The sequence below is a fragment of the Pleurodeles waltl genome, chromosome 1_2 (genome assembly GCF_031143425.1).
Source record: "Pleurodeles waltl isolate 20211129_DDA chromosome 1_2, aPleWal1.hap1.20221129, whole genome shotgun sequence".
Lineage (NCBI taxonomy): Eukaryota > Metazoa > Chordata > Amphibia > Caudata > Salamandridae > Pleurodeles > Pleurodeles waltl.
The window spans coordinates 591,652,889-591,673,780 of record NC_090437.1 but is presented as its reverse complement, the minus strand read 5'-3'; the positions used below and the strand labels follow the sequence as shown (position 1 = coordinate 591,673,780).

General features: G+C 42.9%; 1 protein-coding gene across 1 annotated transcript in view; it reads right to left on the bottom strand.

Annotated features, from left to right (window-relative positions):
* Window positions 1-20,892, bottom strand: part of NDST4 (N-deacetylase and N-sulfotransferase 4) — a 1,173,706-nt gene that overhangs the window by 1,059,506 nt on the left and 93,308 nt on the right. The window contains exon 2 of the mRNA XM_069234161.1: window positions 433-1,745. Coding sequence (XP_069090262.1) covers window positions 433-1,413 — 981 coding nt within the window. The 5' untranslated portion in view covers window positions 1,414-1,745. The remainder of the gene's footprint in view (window positions 1-432; window positions 1,746-20,892) is intronic.

Here is a 20,892-nt window from a genome sequence, read left to right as displayed (position 1 = left end):
GCATTTGTTTTAGAGACACGTGTTACATGTTTTAAAATGTAAATTCTAAATGTCTATTTTAGAAATACTTTCTGTTTTATTTTCAGGCACTTTTTATTTTATCACAGACTACAATGGCATTTAGATTGGCTTTTAAATGATCAAACATGCAAAGACTTTCGGAAATGACCATTCTGTCCAAGCATAAATATGTTTAGTCACATCTCTGCGAGTAAATATTTTAATTCCAGAACCATAACATTACAGACATTGTAAGCATTGTTTATTTTTTTTGCTAATTTAACTAAGCATTCTTCCAGAGAGTACTTATACAAAACCTGAAATTGAATTTGAAAAAATCTATATTGATTAGAAATGTAATTCGTTATAATTTCAATAATTGGCCATCCATGCCAGGAAATGTCACACTTTAAAAAAAAGTTTCATTCTTACCTTTACATCCATGATATTCATCCGGGTTCCTTCTTTTCCAACAAAGATGTCATCAATATCTACTAGAATATATCGATCCAAGGACAAGGTCAGCTTTTTCCCAGACAGAAAAGAAATGGCATCAATAAAGATGAGTTTATGTAACCAGAAATTTAAGTTGTTTCCAAAAAAAACCCGTTGTATCCCATCATGAAGTCCCAAATCATGAATTACTGTTGCATGAAGTGTAGTTTTAGATAATGATGTTGTGGAGCTGTCGGGTATATATGGTTCTGCTAGGAGCACTGGCTGATAGGTTGAGTGGTTAAATTGAAATACTGTCCAATCTTCTCCAGGCATTGGCCCCTTTACAAATTTAGGTGCTTTGGTAATATGAAGTAAAGAGGATTGAGGATTTACAAAGCAGTCTCTAAGAGCAACATTGTTATGGATATACAATGGAAATCCATTCAATTTAATATTTGGCAGACTGTTCTCATTTGCTTTATGAAAGCTGATGATGTTAACACTGTATTCCACACAATATTTTTCTAAGAGGTCTCTATTCCATGAGTCAATGTTCACATACTTCAAACCATTTTCAAATATAATTAAAGTATATTTCCCTCTGCCATTCTCCGCCAGAGGGGGCATGTCCCCTTTCCCTGGTCCAATCACCATATGGTATTGAAATTTACTTGATTCCAGAATTGCTATGATATCTTGACCAAGTTGTGAATACTGATTCTCCACAAACAGGAGGACAATAGGATCTATTTTGGATGCATCAATTGGTTTAGTAGTCCTCGTTGACATTGACCTGTACGGTAAAAGTTTTATGTCACCGCAATCTGAGTCTGGTGTTGCTTCAATCAGTGTTATTTCTTGTTTATACCCATTATAGAGAAAATATGCTGAAATAACTATGCTTAGCAAACAGAAAGTGGCTAGGAGAAGTATCAGGGTTCGAAATCTTCTTCTAAGTTTCATAACAAGATTCATGTTTTAATGTTTTAACACAGTTCTGTTGTCTTTCTTTCTTTCTTTCTTTCTTTCTTTCTTTCTTTCTTTCTTTCTTTCTTTCTTTCTTTCTTTCTTTCTTTCTTTCTTTCTTTCTTTCTTTTCAGAGAGGCATTATGAATAGTGTATAGATAGGAGCTTACATTGCACCTCCAGAGCTCATGTGACCATTGCAATACATTTACTAGAAGGTTTATGATGTAGTAGGAATGAAAAGAAGAAAGTCCTGAATATTCATGTTTGAGCAGCTTTTCTGTGGGTGCACAAACGATGATTGCCGGTCATTACATGAACTCCTCGACATTATTCTGAAACTGAAAAAAATTGAAGTAGGAAATTAAAAAATGAATATAAAGTGTACAGCAAACAGAATACTAATTCAAATGTAAAGGGCATAGTATAATCATTCTATTTGCAGCAACTTCTTTACATTTTTATATTTTCTTATTAAATAAGTAATAATAGCTGTGTCATTGTTGTAATTATAAGATGCAATATCGTATATACTTGACCTTAGTTTTTTTTCCCTCTAAACCAGGAATCTACAAAGAGTAGCTCATTAGCGTACCAGCACACTCAAACTAGCCCGCAGAGGTGAAGCCAAGCCCAGCATCCCAGAGAGTCTGCATATCAAAGAAGGCTGCACTGCTCAAACCTCTTAGAGTGACAGCTAGTCAAACTAATGGCAATGCCTTCTGATAACACTCATGAACATATTGTGTTGACTTATGGTGCTTTCCACAAGACCATCTGTATCCCCTTTCACTGTAACTAATTCCCAAGGAGGTTGGTGATGTTGTACTCCCTGATCCAGTCACCCCACACATATGAACAATGCACCATAAAAGAAGAGCGGTAGCAGTATACAGTGCTGATCCACCAAAGTGCGGGGCTGCAGGAACCAGAGTGAAAATTTGTTAGCTGGGAGTATCATCGCCCAAGAGCTGAGGAGAGCAGCTTATGGATCCAGAGCAGATACAATTAAGAACCTAATCACCATACATTTATGTTTGTATGCCTAACATTGTATCCTATCTGTGAGCCCGAAACGTATGATCATGACTTGTCCACAGAGATGAAATTCTAGAGGTACAAGATTACAGTAACTGAGCATTTTGTCTTATTTTTTTCTTTTCATGATACCAAGATACATCTTAAACCCACCCGTACACCCAGTGGAAAGATAATAGTATTTGGAGAACCTGACCCAACTGATTGCAGAACTTACCTCTACTTAAATTTTGAGTACATTTGAAAATGTCATTGATAATTGTTTATTAATAACTTTAAAGTTAACATTTTGAGTTTCTTCTTCACATTCTGAACACCTTTTAACTATGACAATCCCACTGGAAGGTTATAGGTACAGCTGCTAAAAATCCAACTTACTAGTTTACTTTCCATGAGCATAGCTCATAGCTGGCCAATTAGAAGCAGAAGGTAGGTAAGGTGTTGTGAAACACAGTGGTAAAATATAAGGGGTGCTGGACTCACACATATCACCTTTTGCCTAATTGCCTATGATTATGGCATGGAAAACTCTTTTCTATTTACCTGCTTTGTGTGACTTAGTCAGGTGAAATGCAGCTATACAATCACACTGGTAGACCTTTCTCATATTTGTGCAATGCTCAATATGTAACATTTTGCAGTACCCCTTCCTGCCTTACCTAATTCAAACGTAATATGTGCTAGCCACCTATCGACCTCTATACTTTCCTGCCAGTTGTATTCAGAGCATCTACTATATGTACCTTTTTTAATTTACTTCTCTAGTCTGCATTCTTGCTTGGAATTAATATATTGCATATCTGGTCCCACTGGCAGAACCAGATCTGGTAGCACTAATAAATATGCTGTTGTCTGCAACACACTAATAATGCAAATATGAAATAACTGTTAAGCAAACAAATCTTGATGACCAGTATAGCTAGAAATGCTGACAAACCACTTGCAGGGTTTTTGATTTGTCACTTAGGGCCATATGTACGAACACATTTTCCCATAGACATAGAATGCATAAAACCCTTTGATACATCTGGCCCTCAGTTCCATGTTAAGAGTGACAGCTTCAGTCAGACCATTTCTTTTAGGCACCAAGAATACAAATTCTGGGACAAGTTTTATTGTTTTTCATACGTTTTTAAAAGTCTCAGGAATTCACAAATGTCTGAAAATGCCATAAAATGTTCTGGTGTCACATGGCATTTCATTTCATTAAATGTAATTAAATTCCTATCTCTCTGGGTTGTGAGCAATAGCAACATTCCATCACACCATCCAAATATATTTGTAATGTCAAGAGACAATAGGTTGTTTCATCTTGGTTGTGAGTGGCTCATTATGTTCTATACATTTCTTTGCATATAATTTTCTACCCAACCCACTCTGCAACACTACAAGTACCAGAAAGCACAGATAATACAATAATTGGAGGAGCTATTATACATGTCATGATGAGGTTTGAAACATCTGTAGAGTTATCAAATATGCATATATTTATTAGGCCTGGGTGAAATTGTAATTACGCTTGTGCGATTGGCGTAGTTTTGGTAATTTCACACAACACAATTTATGTTTAATGTCTGTGATTATGCCATTATGCTGCATCATGTGATTTTGTGGAGAAAGTTTAATGCAAGATGTACCAGTCATGAAAAATTTGAACTCGAGTGGCTTTTCAGGTAGATTTTTTTACTCAAGCAGACAGTTCGGGTAATTTGTAAGCACAAAACTACAAATTCACACTCGAGTAGCAGTATTTTGAATGCAAGCAGAAGTTCCTCTAACGTGGGCGGTTACCAAACATTGCTGGTAGATTTCTTACTAATATGAAACACCATGCATCTCTTGCTTCCAGTGCCAGGAGAAGTTAATTAACTATGTACTGCTATATGTTTTCCTTGTAGTGTTTGTAGCATTATAAATGTAGAATTAAAAGAAATAATCATATAAATAAAGGAACAGCTTGCAATCATCATAAACCCTTATTTCTCTTGCATTGCTAAAAGTTATAAACTTATTCAAATGTAGTTTGCTTCCCTTATTCAGTTCCATCATTCCTTTGATGGAGACATGCATGATATGAAATCATTGCACGATTGTACCCTGAAACTTCAAATACAAAAATATTGTGGCACACTGATATCTTGGGAGAAAATATTGATGGGCAAAATAAAGAAAGGTATGTGCCTATTAGGAAATACAGATTCACTATTCTTAACTCCACATCCATGTACCTTAAAGATATATGCAAGGCGTTTTAGAGCTGAAATGAGTTGATTATGCCTCAGCATACTAAATACGTTTTTGACACTGCAACTTTTGGAGTGTCATTTCCTTCTTCATATGTGGGAAGGTTTTTGATGATTTTGAATTTGTGTGAGTGGGCGCATTGACAGACTACCGCCAATATTCACATGCATGCTTGCATTCGCAAACATTTTGAAAAAAGATGTGCATGTATCGTCCCAGCCTTTTGTGTCCAGTTCCAAGATGATTCAAAGAGTATCTAAATTGTGGGGAAAATTCCCCTGTACTTATACTCAGTCTTTACTTTAATGGTGGGGAGGGGAGGTTCCAACTAGTTACAACTGGTTCTGGGAGCGTCCCCTCTCTCCTCCAGCACAGGTTCCAAACATCAGTGGGGGGTAAACAACCCTATTGTGTGAGGACAGGGCACAGCCTTTACAAATGTAGGTGTGCCCCGCCTCTCCCTTCTCCCACCCCTGGAAGACTGTTCAGTATGCAGATGCACCTCTGTGACATCTCCACCCTCCCTGTGTACAGGCTGTCTGAAAAGTATGCACAACGCCCCAACTGTCACTCTGCCCAGACGTGGATTGGAGTCAAGCTGCAAAACGCCAGAGTCATAAGCACAGAGAAATGCGCACTTTCTAGAAGTGGCATTTCTGTAATAGTAATAAAAAATACACACATACCAAACAGTAAGCAGCATTTATTATCACCATCACAACCTTACCAAACATGCCTACGCTACCCCACATAAATCAGGCAATACCCCTTACACATAAGGCAGGGCATTTCTAATGCAATCCTATGAGAAGGCAGCACTCACAGCAGTGAGACACCAAGTTAGGCTGTTTGGCACTACCAGGACAGGCCAGGCAACCTGGCACATGTCCTGCCTTCTACATACATGGCAGCCTGCCCATAGGGCTAGCTATGGTATACCTTAGGGGTGACTTACATGTAGTAAAAGGGGAGTTCTGGGCCTGGCAAGTAAATTTAGATGCCAGGTCCCTGTGGCAGAAACTGTGCACACAGGCCCTGCGCTAGCAGGCCTGAGACAGGTTTGAAATTCTACTTCAGTGGGTGGCACCAGCAGCGCTGCAGGCCCAGTAGTATCATTGAATTTACAGGCCCTGGGTATAGAGATGCCATTGTACAAGGGACTTAAAGGTAAATTAAATATGGCAATTAGGTATAAGCCAATCATACCAACTTTAGATGGGTGAGCACCTGCACTTTAGCACTGGTCAGCAGTGATAAAGTGCTCAGAGTCCTAGAGCCAACAGCGACAGGTCAGAAAAAAATAGGAGGCAGGAGGCAAAAAAACTGGGGATGGCCCTGCAGAAGGAAAAAAGTCCAACACGACCCCCTAACAGCCTAAAGCCAGGGGAGAACAATCAATACCTTGATGTACTTCCCTTATTGGGGCGATAGAACAAGGACCCAGGCCAAGAACAGCAGGGGCATGTTTCAGTTCAACGCCATCCTGACTCCAGTTGGATCTCTCTGTCAATGCTTCCCAGGCAACCTAGACCAACCCACGGGTCTCTCTAGCTGCCAATGGCCAGAACCGAGCCCCAGGCCATCTATGAGCCTCTGGTCTCTGAAACCATAACGAGTGGGGGGTGGTAGCCCCAGGTGCAAAGCAACCTGTTTCCACTCCATTTCCAACCAGTTCAGGGACTCTACCCTGCCACTGATCCACCAACCTAGGGTCCGCACCCATATGTTCCACAGGGGCTAGAGACGAGGCTGTCCTCCTTCTACCCCTCTTTCTAGGATCCCGCCCTCCTATCCTAGGAGGGGTGTCACCAGAATCCATAACTGCTAGGGTGCTGGGTACAGCAGTCCTGCACAACTCTCTCACTAGCCCAGGATCACTACCTGGCAACTGACCACCCAACCTAGGGAGGATACCCTTGGGTTGCACCGGGGTCCGGGGCGAGCTTCCCCCTCCCTGAACCCCACTTTTAGAGTTCTGCATCTCCCCACTTTGGGAAAAGCCACCAGAAGTTTCACACGGGGGTGAGCACACTAACCGCCCCCCAACCAGGTCAGAGTTTACCCCCTGATCCTGTCTATCTAGTCCAGGGACGATACCCTTAGACTACACCATTGCCCAGTGAACCAGGACTTCCTGGGGAGCACATCTCCCCCCATCAGGTCAGAGTTTACCCGCTAAACCTGACCATCCACCCCAGCGTCACTACCCTGCAGTTGAACAACTGCCTGGTGCACCAGGACATCCTGGGGAGCAAACCTACTCCCCATAAGGTCAGAGTTTACCCCCTGAACCTGATCATCCAACCCAGAGTACCCACCCTCACAAGGGGGGCCAAGGTCAACAAATACTTTTTGGAACAGGAGGCGGGTGCCACGCACCCCCTCTGATTTGTAACAGGCCCCTCCTGGGGCCCTCGATCTCTAGGGGTCCCCCCTGGGCCTGCACTGGCCCTCCAATATGGGGGGAACCACAAAAATGCCCCCAAAGAATGATGCGGTTGACCAGCGGCAAGGGGGTCCTCCGATGAGGGTTCCACCCCGCCTGCCCTTGGGCTGCACATGAAGAGGAGAGCGGGGACCCAGCGATCCTCGGCCCTCCAGGTCGCGTGCATCCAGGAGCGAGTATTGAGCCAGCCGAAGGCTCACAATTGGCTTGGCCGTGCCTTGGTTATCCTGCCCGACTGGCAGTGACTTGGTCTTGTTCCCTAGGCTGCGGCGGTGAAGGGCCCTAAGTCAGGCCCTTCTGGTGCCCCGGGGGTTCTCCACGGAGCAAACCTCGCTCCGGGGGCACCGATAGGAGCACGCTTGCTCTGGTTCTCAACCAATGGGTTTTCCTCATGCCCCGGGAGCACTGTGAAGCGCGGTTCACTCACATCTCGACAATACAGCCTCCCCGGGCTGCGGCGGTGAACACGGGGCACAACGACAAGGCATCATATTAAGCCCGGTTCGCGGTGGTGAATTTCCTACGGCACAATGGTGCTCTCAAGCGCTGAGGCAATGAAGGTGTAGCACTGTTCACAAGCGCTAGTTCTAGACAAGGTGAAGTGCTTTTCCAAAGCACTAGTTCTGGATACCTACTGAAGCACTCCTCATGCTTAGGATCGTTACAGGGGTCAGGGGCCACAGCACCCTGCCCCTGGGGGACAAAAGTCAAAGGAAAAGGCTCCCAGGTGGAGGGGCCCAGCAACAGGCCAGAACAGAGGATGCAAGCAGGTGGCAAGTCCTTTTATTGACCAAGCAGGTCAGCACAGCAGCAGCAGTCCATGGCGGTTCCTGGTGAGTCCTTCCAGCTTTTGTGTCCAGTTCCAAGATGATTCAAAGAGTCTCCAAATTGTGGGGGAAATTCCCCTGTACTTATACTCAGTCTTTACAGTGTTTTACAATGGTGGGGAGAGGATTTTCCAACCAGTTACAACTGGTTCTGGGAGTGCCCCCTCTCTCCTCCAGCACAGGCTCCAAACATCAGTGGGGGGTAAACGACCCTGTGAGGACAGGGCACAGCCTTTGCAAATGTAGGTATGCCCCGCCTCTCCCTTCTCCCAGCCCAGGAAGACTATTCAATATGCAGATGCACCTGTGACACCTCCACCCTCCCTGTGTACAGGCTGTCTGAAAAGTATGCACAACGTCCAACTGTCACTCTGCCCAGATGTGGATTGGAGTCAAGCTGAAAAACACCAGAGTCATAAGCACAGAGAGATGTGCACTTTTTAGAAGTGGCATTTCTGTAATAGTAATAAAAAATACACCTACAACAGTAAGCAGCATTTATTATCACCATCACAACCATACAAAACATGCCTACGCTACCCCTCATAAATCAGACAATACCCCTCACACATAAGGCAGGGCATTTCTAATGCAATCCTATGAGAAAGCAGCACTCACAGCAGTGAGACACCAAGTTAGGCTGTTTGTCACTACCAGGACATGTATCTATATATGCTTGATTCTCTGAGATGGGGGAGCCTGAATTCAGAGTGGCAGGAGGGCTGTGCTGCCAACTGACGTGTCAGGAGGCACTCATATTCAGGGGCCCAGACCTGTGCCATGGGACTCTTGATTCTCGAGCGAGGGGGGGAGCCTAAATTCACTGCCTACAACTTCCACCTGGCAGAGCAACAGGAGAGCAGTGCAGCCGAGCACTGTGCCTGGAGCGCTCATATTCAGGGGCCCACATCTGTCGCATGGGACTCTTGAGTCTAGAAGACAGGGAGGAGCCTGAATTCAGCACCTACAACTCCCATGGCAGAGGAGGGCGGTCCTGCCAAGCGACACACCTGGAGCATCTCATATTCAGGGGCCCACACTCGTAAAGAGGGATGCTTGATTCTCAGAGACGGGGGGAGCCTGAATTTGCTGCCTACAACTCCCACATGGCAGAGCAGAAAGAGGGCCACGCTGCAGAGTGACGCACTTGGAGGTGCTCATATTCAGTGACCCACACCTGTGGCATGGGATGATTGACTCTTGGAGACAGGGGGAGCCTGAATTCCCCACCTACAACTTCTACCAGGCAGAGGGGCAGGAGAGCCGCGCTGCAGAGCGACGTGCCTGGGCGCTCTCATATTTAGGGGTCCACACCTGTGGCCGGGACGTGCGCAGGATGCCCCCAGGCAAAGGCCAAGAGGAGGGATTTTAGTAAGACAATTGGTGCTGTTTTTAGTTTTGCCTCTCGGTTAGGGAGTCGGATTTGAAGGCCCATTGAAAGTTTATGAAGCAAATTGTGTCTCCAGGACTTTGTATGGGAGGGATTTTGTTTAACAGGGGAGTAACAGGTTGAGGAAAATACATTTTTTAAACATTTACTCTGGTCCCCATGAAGTACCTCTAACTTTGTAGTTTATGAGGAATTAGGTATTAAGGTCCATATTTATGGAAAAGGAGGCACAGCTGCGTCAGCGCAGTTGTGCGTCAAAATTTTTTGAGTGAGCTAATGCCATTCCCTAGTGCCGTCAGTACTCCATATTTAAAAAAAGACCCATGATGGCACTAAGGACTGGCTAGTTTCTGAAAAAAAGATGGTGCGGAATGGCGTTAGGGGCTAAAAGTTACGCTAGACTGATTAGTAGCAAAAAATCTGACGTTAGTCAGCCTGCATCATTTTTGGATGCACAAGCAGCCAAAAAAAGACTCCTGTATAAGTATAGACAGGCGTCAGTACCACAACCCCAATGCCCACCACAGGGGACCAGTGTCCCCAGGACAATCCCAACAGAGCCGGTGCCAGCCAGGGGGCCCCAAGTTAGGGGCCCCCAGTGGCACACAACACACATACAGGTACACTTCCCTGGGAAGGGCTCCTTCCTCCTGTAGTGTCACTGTGGTATGGGTGGTGGTGATGCTAGGATTCGTGATGGGCATTATGTGCCCATTCCATGGTGTTTCCCCATGGAAATGGGCCTACCACCACTTTAACGCCTGGTCTGACCATGTGTTAAATTTTTACGCTAATCAGCCTCAGCACCATTCTTTAAGTCTGCCTCCTAGGTGCCCATCATTTCAGGGTCGGGAGGTAAATATGGCGCTAGGGGGCTAGCATCATTTTTAGGCAGGGAATGCCTAGATTGCCTATCATTGTTGCTATTCCACGCAAGGTGGGTTGGTGATTCCTGAAAATGGTGCTGACTCAAATATTTTGACGCTAAATGGGCCTAGTGTAAAAATATAAATATAGAGTTAAGTTAGTGCCGCTTTAGCGTGAAATAAAATGACACAAAGGTGGTGCTAACTTTCCATAAATATGGGCCAAAGTACCTGTGTGACTCAATTACAATGTGGCCTTTGTTATCTTGGAAAAGCATATGTAGTAAGAAGGAGTTGGGATTAAATAGAGAGATTGTGAAAGAGTGTTTACAGTTGACTAAAGTAGTAAAAGTTCCCGGGTTTAAATATTTAAAGGATACTTGCAGTAGTTTGGGCTGCGAGGAGATCTCTCTCTCTTAACCCTGGTGGTATTGTCAATGAGGATTTGAGTTGGGTTAAGGTAACCTTTAAGGAGAGAACCCGAGTATATAGAGAAGAAGTTGAGTTATCTAAACCCTCTGTCCGTCAATACGTATTGACTACTACTACCTCGGACATGGAGCCGAATTTATTAATAGTGAAGAATAACAAAGGAAAATGTCTATTAACTTGATTTAGGTTGAACCAGCTTCACTTGTCTCTTGCTTTTCCCTGTGGTTGTTATGATCTTTCGAGTTTGGGTCCTTGCAATTGTGATGGATTTTCAGATAAGGATACAGTAATTTTATGGTTTTTGTAAACATTATCATTCCCCAAGAACTCGATTCATCATTCCCTTGTTTAAAGGGAGGGGTTTTAGGCAGGTGAGGCCTGCCTTGTTACATTTACAAATGCTACAAGTGAAATGAGCAATTATCAATGTGAGCAAATTTTTGCGTGCTGTTTCTTCTATTAGAGGCATATTGGAGGGTGACTTTTACATAGGTGTTTTTACCAGTTTAGATATTTATATAAAGTATTTATGGCCATGGTATAACCCCTTCACTGCCAGGCCTTTTCCACTCCTGTGCCAAGCCTTTTTTTTTAGCTATTTGGGGCAGTTCGCGCTTAGGCACCCATAACTTTTTCTCCACATAAGCTACCCATGCCAAATTTGCATCCTTTTTTTCCGACATCCTAGGGATTCTAGAGGTACCCAGACTTTGTGGGTTCCCCTGAAGGAGACCAAGAAATTAGCCAAAATACAGCGAAAATTTAGTTTTTTTCAAACAAATAGGAAAAAGAGGGCTTCAGAAGAAGGCTTGTGGTTTTTCCTCTGAGAATGGAATCAACAAAGGGTTTGCGGTGCTAAAATCACCATCGTCCCAGCTTTCAGGAACAGGAAGACTTGAATAACAAAACCCAATTTTTCAACACAATTTTGGCATTTTACTGGGAAATACCCCATTTTTACTATTTTTAGTGCTTTCAGCCTACTTCCAGTTAGTGACTGAAATGGGTGTGAAACGAATGCTGGATCCCAGAAAGCTAACAATTTCTGAAAAGTAGACAAAATTCTGAGTTCAGCAAGGGGTAATTTGTGTAGATCCTACAAGGGTTTCCTACAGAAAATAACAGCTGAAATAAAAACAAATACTGAAATTGAGGTGAAAAAAACTGCCATTTTTCTCCACATTTTACTCTGTAACTTTTTCCTGCGATGTCAGATTTTTGAAAGCAATATACCATTAGGTCAGCTGGACTCTTCTGGTTGCGGGGATATATAGGGCTTGTAGGTTCATTAAGAACCCTAGATACCCAGAGCCAATAAATGAGCTGCACCTTGCAATGGGTTTTCATTCTATACCGGGTATACAGCAATTAATTTGCTGAAATATAAAAAGTGAAAAATAGGTATCAAGAAAACCTTTGTATTTCCAAAATGGCCACAAGATAAGGTGTTGAGAAGAAGTGGTTATTTGCACATCTCTGAATTCTGGGGTCCCCATACTAGCATGTGAATTACAGGGCATTTCTGAAATAGACGTCTTTTTTACACACTGTCTAACATTTGGAAGGAAAAAATGTAGAGAAAGACAAGGGGCAATAACACTTGTTTTACTATTCTGTGTTCCCCCAAGTCTCCTGATAAAAATGGTACCTCACTTGCGTGGGTAGGCCTAGCGCCCGCGACAGGAAACACAAAATGGACACATCACATTTTCAGAAAGAAAACAGAGCTGTTTTTTACAAAGTGCTTAGCTGTGGATTTTGGCCTCTAGCTCAATTAGCACCTGGGGAAACCTAGCAAAACTGCGCATTTTTTAAAACTAGACACCTAGAGGAATCCAAGATGGGATGACTTGTGGGGCTCTGACCAGGTTCTGTTACCCAGAATCCTTTGCAAACCTCACAATTTAGCCAAAAAAACACTTTTTCCTGTCATTTCGGTGACAGAAAGTTCTGGAATCTGAGAGGAGCCACAAATTTCCTTCCACCCAGCGTTCCGCCAAGTCTCCCGATAAAAGTGGTACCTCACTTGTGTGGGTAGGCCTAGTGCCCGGGACAGGAAATGCCCCAAAACACAACATTGACACATCACATTTTCAGAAAGAAAACAGAGCTGTTTTTTACAAAGTGCCTAGCTGTGGATTTTGGCCTCTAGCTCAGCCGGCACCTGGGGAAACCTAGCAAACCTTTGCATTTTTTAAAACTAGAGACCTACGGGAATCCAAGATGGGGTGACTTGTGGGGCTCTGACCAGGTTCTGTTACCCAGAATCCTTTGCAATCCTCATAATTTGGCCAAAAAAACACTTTTTCCTCTCATTTTGGTGACAGAAAGTTCTGGAATCTGAGAGGAGCCATAAATTTCCTTCCACCCAGCGTTCCACAACATCTGCCGATAAAAATGGTACCTCACTTGTGTGGGTAGGCCTAGCGCCCGCAACAGGATATGCCCCAAAACACAACGTGGACACATCACATTTTCTCAAAGAATACAGACCTGTTTTTTGCAAAGTGCCTAGCTGTGGATTTTAGCCTCTAGCTCAGCCGGTACCTAGGAAAACCACCAAATCTGTGCATTTTTGAAAACTAGACACCCAGGGGAATCCAAGATGGGGTGACTTGTGGAGCTCTCACCAGGTTCTGTTACCCAGAATCCTTTGCAAACCTCACAATTTTGGCCAAAAAAACACTTTTTCCTCACATTTCGGTGACAGAAAGTTCTCTGAATCTGAGAGGAGCCACACATTTCTTTCTACCCAGCATTTCCCCAAGTCTGCCGATAAAAATGGTACCTCACTTGTGTAGGTGGGCCAAGTGCTTGTGACAGGGAAGAGCCAAAAACATGTCAAAATTGAGGGAGAACCAAAGCGGGTCCAAAAGGGCAGTTTGAGAAAAAAATCATTTTTAGGCTGACAAGTGCAGCAGACTTTTTATCAGTATAGATTAGAATATGCTGGGTGGTAGGAATTTTGTGGATTCCTGCAGATTCTGGAAGGTTCCATCACAAAAATGTGTGATTTCCAGCAAAGTCGGAGGTTTGCAGGGCATTGTGGGTAAAGAAATGGTGTGGGGTGCCTGTGAAGCACACCACCCTGGAATCACCCAGATGTTTAGTTTTCAGATATGTCTAGGTCTTGTGGATTTTTCTACAAGGCAGCGTCCCAAAGTCCATAAAATGCAGCCCTCACCATTCCAAGTGGGACGATTTTGAAAGTTAGCCAAGCTCTCATGGCACAAATGTAAAACGAAAACCCCAAATAATCACATGTCCTCTTGTTTGCCGTGGGATAAGATGTTTTAGTGTGCGGGGGAGAGCTGAAAGACTGTTACCCCCTTCAGTTGGGGTGGGGGCATAACCAGGCCCATACTGGTTGGTAGCCACCACCCCACAATTTTTTTTTTTTAATTCCCTAGCATCTAGTAGACTTTCTGGGTGTGGATCGGGGGTAATTGCCTCATCTGCCCACTGGTTGGCAGAACAACTTTGTCCCCATTTATTTTGGGTGGGGGTATGGCCATAACCCCAACCTCTTATTTGGAAAGAAAAATCTTCCCTGGTCTCTGGTGGGCTTTCTGCCCCCCTTGGGGGCAGGTGGGCCTTACAAAAATAAGCTAATCTGCCCCCAAAGGGGGCAGATATGGCCAACAGTAATGTGCCCCCATGGGGATCGACCCTTGCCCAAGCGGCTGCCCCTCAAACAAAACACACACATACACACACACACCAATCCCTGGTGCCTAAGTGGTTTCTGCTCCCCCGGGGGGCAGATCGGCCTAATAGAAATAGGCAGATCTAGCCCCCAAGGGGAGGAGAAATGGCCTAAAAAAAAAATTCCCCCCCAGGGGAGCGACCCTTGCCTAAGGGGTCGCTCCCCTTGCGTGAAATTGGCGCAAAAAGAAAATCCCTGTTGCCTAGTGGTTTCTGCCCCCCTAGGGGCAGATCTGCCTAATAAAAATAGGCTGATCTACGTCAAAGGAGGGCAGAAATGGCCTAAAATACATTTTCCGCCCCAGGGGAACGGCCCTTGCCTAAGGTGTCGCTCCCCTTGTGTGAAATTTACGCAAAAAAATAAAGATCCCTGGCATCTAGTGGTTTCTACCCCCCTTGGGGGCAGATCTGCCTAATTAAAATAGGCTGATCTGCCCCACCACGGGGGTAGAAATGGCCTAAAATAAATTTGCCCCCCAGGGAAGCGACCCTGGCCTAAGGGGTCGCTCCCCATCTGTAAAACAACAACAACAAAATCCCCAGTGCCTAGTGGTTTCTGTCCCCCTTGCGGGCAGATCTGCCTAATTAAAATAGGCTGATCTGCCCCACCACGGGGGCAGAAATGGCCTAAAATAAAATTGCCCCCAAGGGGAGCGACCCTGGCCTAAGGGGGCACTCCCCACCTCTAAAAAAAAACAAAAAATAAAACGAAAAAACAAAAAATGATCTCTGGCGCCTAAAGGTTTCTGCCCCCCGGGAGGGCTGCGTAATGGTTACGTCCTGGGCACACGAGCACTGTGCCGCAGGACGTAATCATTACGTCCGCACCACAGAAGCGGTTAATGCTGTCTGAATTACAGTTGTTTTTAAGGTTGCAAAATTAGTAATTGAAATAAATGAAATATATATATATATTTTTACCCAGTGGCAATCACCACTGGGTAGTTATAGTTAGGATTCAATAGAAAAAATATTATTTTGTTGCTAGTAACTTTTGCTCCATTTGAAGAATCGCCACAAAACTTTCCAAAAAAGTGTTACTTTTTGACTAGGTTGTGCATTGAAATTATTCCTGGTCAATCCGTTAAGTTTGGGTCGAGAAAAAGGCGGGTCCCAAAATGTGTTTTCCAAATTTATTTTTCTAAACAAACTTCAGACACTACTATAACCCAAACTGCCGAACAGATTTAAACCAAATTTGGCAGAAAGCTAGATCGGGGCCAAGAAAGAGTTCTTTGTGTGTTTTGGTGTAAATCTGCTCAGTAGTTTTGGAGACATTACGAAGTGGTGGCAGCCATATTTGGACTCAGGACTAAGGTAGTCATTCTGACTTCAGCACTCTTTATCCTCAGACCGTCGAAGCCATGGGCGCCAGAAGACCGCCATATTACAAGTACTGAGGAATTACCACCATAATTTGGGTGGAAACCCACCAGTAGTCGTGCTGGTGGTCGGAGGCACAGGGGTGGTTCCACCACTGGCCCCGCCCCACCAAAAGGACTTTGCCTGCCATATTATGAGTAGTAATACAGCAAGCGGTGTCCTGATGGCGGGGCGTTGCTGACGGTGGAAGCACCCGTTCCCTGCTGGATGACATCCTTGCTGGACAAGGTAAGTCAGGTGTCTGACAGCAGAAGGGGGTGGGAGGGTGGGGGTGTTGTGTGTGTGTGTTTTTTTGAGTTGGTGTTGTCTGCGTGTGTGCATGTATGTGTATGCGTGGGTGCATGGGTGTTTGCATGTGTGCACATGGGTGTGTATGCATGTGTGAATGTATGTATGTATGCATGGTTGAATGCGTGCATGAATGTTGAAGTGAGTGTATGTATGAATGTTGAAGTGTATGCGTGTATGAATGTTGAACTGAGTGCATGTATGGATGCTTGTGAGTGTATGCATGCATGGATGCTTGTGAGTGTATGCGTGTATGTCAGTGTTGGTGTATGAGTGTGTGCGAGGTGCGTGAATGAGTGTATGTGGGGCTGTGTGGGTTTCTGTGTGCATGTATGCAGGGAGGGGGTGTGGGCAGGAGGGACGGGGATGGGGAGAGGGCACTGTACTGGTAGAGGGGAGAGGGGAGAGGGGATGGGGAGGAGGGTGCTGTAACCTTCGTGTTTTTTCAGTGAATTCCTATAGTTTTAACACCCAGTAATTTTAATTAATAAACTCTAATCCAACCACTGCTGCGCTGCGCATGGCCTTTGGCCTTCCTTTAGGCAGATTTATTGATAAGAATAGCAACCACCAACACGTTTCAACTCCACTTGAGTCTTGCTCACGGTAAATGAGTTTTTTTCATACCATCCTTAAATAGTGTGATGTCATTGTTACTGCCCCATTGTATTCTGTTTATGGTAGTTTGACATTGTACAAAAACATATATAAAAGTGAAACTTAAAGAATGAAATAAAAAATAAAAAATATCACTCAAATTAGAATCACAAAGTTTAAAGAATGTCTAATAAAAAATGAAATTACATTACAATAATTACTTCTATATAAATGAGACTTATAACCAATATTATTTTCTGTATTTTAAATATGTTGCCTCCATTTTTGCAATTGCTAACTTTTCATCATGTGAATGTTATACATACACCTACTTGCATATTTTTATATATGTATTTCTTTTTATATTCTTGTCATTTTTCATTTTTTGACGATAGGATTATCACCAAATTTGTCATGCTCTATTATCAAACTATGTATTGCTTATGATGTTATCTAATGTAAATAGAAACATATAAATGGTTTCAGATCTTTCATTGCTGCTTATCACATATTACAATAATTATTAATCATTAAATATCGGCTAAGTGCCTTTACAGAATACATTTTGACATCACGGCAAACAATGAAACTGATTATTTAAACATATTAACTATCAATCCTTCATATCAGATTCAATCATATCTGTTCTTACATTAAGTTAAATGTTATATTATCCATTGGAACAATAATTTTGATCCATGATGATTATTTTCCAATTGATAGAAAACTTAGCAATTGCCCACAAATGATCCAATAGTTTTTGTTAATCATTCAGTTCAATATTATACTAATCACCTCAACTATTCATTGTTGGTATAGTTGGTTCATTATAAATGTACAAAAAGTTCTTCATCCATATTTAATCCAAATGGGATTTTTGTACGGAGTCGAATTATATACTTGCTTTCAAGTTGTCTCAACACTAATGTTCTGTTTTCTCCACGTTCATTATTATTTGCTTGTGCTAAACCAAAAAAATTATATACTTTTCCAATCTGTGTTGTGGCATTCATTATGATGTCTAGCCATTGCATAACTTTGATCTTGATGTTGAATTGCTCTATTATGTTCCACTAGTCTCTTCTTCAGTGGGCAGATTGTGCTACCCACATATTAAAGTCCACATTCACATTGGATCATATATACCACAAATTGGCTATAGAAAGTCAATCTTTGTATAATCTGTACTTCTCTTTGTTTGTAATCCACAAAAGATTTCATGTTTTTCGCAATTTGATATGCTTTGAACTTGTTACATTTATAGAACCCAGTTTCACTTTTGTTTAACCAGTTTGGTTTAGGATGTTCTATATAGTGACTTCTGACCAACATGTCTTTTAAAGATTTTGATCCCATATAAGTTATTTATGGTCTCATTCCAATTATTTGTTTCAAATCTTGATCACTCCTTAAAATCTTCCAATATCTTTTGAAAATGTTCTCAATTGTCTTACTTTCTTTACTGTATGTTAATATTAGTCACGGTCCCTCATTTTCTTCTTGTTTCTCAGGGATCTTGACTTTATTATCAAATAAAGTTTGCAGATGACTTTTTTCTTTTGCTTTTAGTGCTCCCAATTTTACATGCACTTTAGGGTAACCTCTCTTGAGGAATCATTGTTTAACATTGCTGAATTGTGCATCCATTTTTGCATCATTAGAACAATTTCTTCTAGTTCTCAGAAATTCCCCAAATGGAATGCTTCTTAATAGCGGTTTAGGGTCAAAGCTTATCCCATGTAATATGCTATTTGTGGATGTTTCCTTTCTATATAACGTTTAATGTAATTGATTATTTTCCACATACACTTTAATATCTAGAAAATGTATTTGTGTTGAGCTGATGTCAAAGGTAAATTGAAGACCATAGATGTTATCATTTAGTAATTGAAAATATGATGTAAAGTCTTCCTTAGATCCATTCCATATTATGAAAAGATCATCAATATATCGAAGCCACAAAACAATCCTATTCACATATTCCAGATATTGATCTTGCCATGCTATTTCTCGTTCCCACCATCCCATAGTAAGGTTTGCATAACCTGGAGATAATGAGATTCCCATAGCTGTACCTTGTTTTTGCTTATATACTTGACGATTAAATAGGAAGACATTGTTTTCGAGACACACTTTCACCATCTCCATCAGCATCAATGAATGATTTATTTCTTTTATATTTCTCTGTTTCAAGAAATATTCTAAGGCATGGAGACCGTTTGTGATCGCAAACATATTTGCAACATCTGGCCCTAGGCAACAGCACTGGCATATTTGAGAACATGTATTCTCTCTAAGGGCTAGAGAATATTGGGTTGTTCTTTGTTGGTAGGGAACTGCCTCAGCTTGCCAGCGGGCCAACCAACCCAGTCTTGTCTCAGTTCATCCCTAATGTGGGAGTTAAAATGATGCCAAGTCTTGTGAAAGCAAACGGCGAGGTATGAGTTAAAAGACTCAACTGATAGATAAGCAACGGTGTATTGCTAGGTTAAAAGATGATTGCATCATTCCAATAATGTTGGAAATGACTTCTATTGCAATTCAGTTATATTAATTTATTTTGAAATTGCCGTTGCTAGACCTGGTGAAATATTTTACTTCTAGAAAGCATGTTTCATTTAATTGGCCACATTGGCTGAGGGATGTGTTTTAATGTATTAAACAAATTCCACTAAGCATTCGCCACTTCTGCTAAAGTGGCCCATGGTGCAGTGTAATATCTTATAGAAGTCCCTCCTTGGCTTACCTTTAATTATTCCTTGGAGTTCAGTGAGAAAAAAATCAAAGTTGAAATAACAGTTTGAAACAGAGAAGAAGGTCTTAAGAAGGCCCTGGCAAAGTCAGTTTTAATCCTGCCAGGGTCTTCTTAATTATTCTCTATTTGCCTGTATTATTGGGCAGGCAAAAATAAATAAATAACATGTAGCAATCGGCATGTGTCTACAAGGTATAAGTCTGTGACTTTACAGGTTGAAGACTGCACAGGCGTTTGATTTAAATCAAACATACTTTAATATCAGTTATTTTAAAAAATGAAGAGTACTTACTTTAATCACCTCTTATTTGGAAAATGCTACCACAGATTTGCAGTACTGCATATAACTGATATTATCGCATAGCGGCACTCCATTTTTTGCCAGTGAAAAAAGCACGAGTCAGACCTGCTTAGATTGAAACCTTTGGATATGGTTTACAACAAATATACCAGAGGCACATGCTTAATAAACTTGACTATTTCGCCACCACTTTCATATTCACTGACAAGTTATAGGTTTAAAGCCAGTCACTTGTCAGGACACCCTTCCACTCTACCACTACCAATATCATCTGCGGAGTCTCCCAAGGGTCCTCCCTCAGCCCCACACTCTTCAACATCTACATGATCCCCCTAGCCAACATCATCCGTGCACACGGAATCACTATCCTCTCCTACGCAGATGACACCCAACTCATCCTCTCCCTCACCCACAACCGCCAAAACCAACCTACACGCTGCTCTCCTCGACACCGCCAACTGAATGACCACTAACCACCTCAAGCTCAACTCCAACAAAACTGAGATCATCATCTTCAGCCCCACAAAACCACATGGGACGACTCCTGGTGGACCACCACCCCAGGCCCCGCACCCACCCCTGCAAACCACGCACGCAACCTCAGCATCATCCTGCACCCCTCCCTCTCCATGACACAGCAAATCAATGCTCTAACCTCCTCCTGATTCCACACACTCCGCACTCTAAAAAAATCCTTCAAATGGATTCCCCCAGAGACCAGGAAGACAATCACTCATGCACTCATCAGCAGCAGACTAGACTACGGTAACGCCCTCTACACCGGCACCACACTCAAACTCAAACGCAAACTCCAGAGAATCCAGAATACAGCCGCACGCCTCGTCCTTGGCCTTCCCTGCCATGAACGAATCTCACCACACCTCGAATCCCTTCACTGGCTCCCCATAGACAAGAGAATCACATTCAAGATCCTCATCCACACACACAAATCCCTCCACAACACCGGCCCAACCTACCTCAACGAAAGAGTGAACTTCCACACTCTCACACACAACCTCCGATCAGCCGACCTCGCCCTAGCCACAGCACTGACTCTCAGGCCTTCTGGACAAAACTCAGAGATGTCCATTATTTTGAAACCCCGATCGCCAGTAAAACAAGCATTTACAATGCAACGGGTCTCGCGTTTGCTCATGTTGGAGCTGATCGCGTTGTAAACTCTTAACCCGACTTTTCACCTATCGGGCAAAAGTGC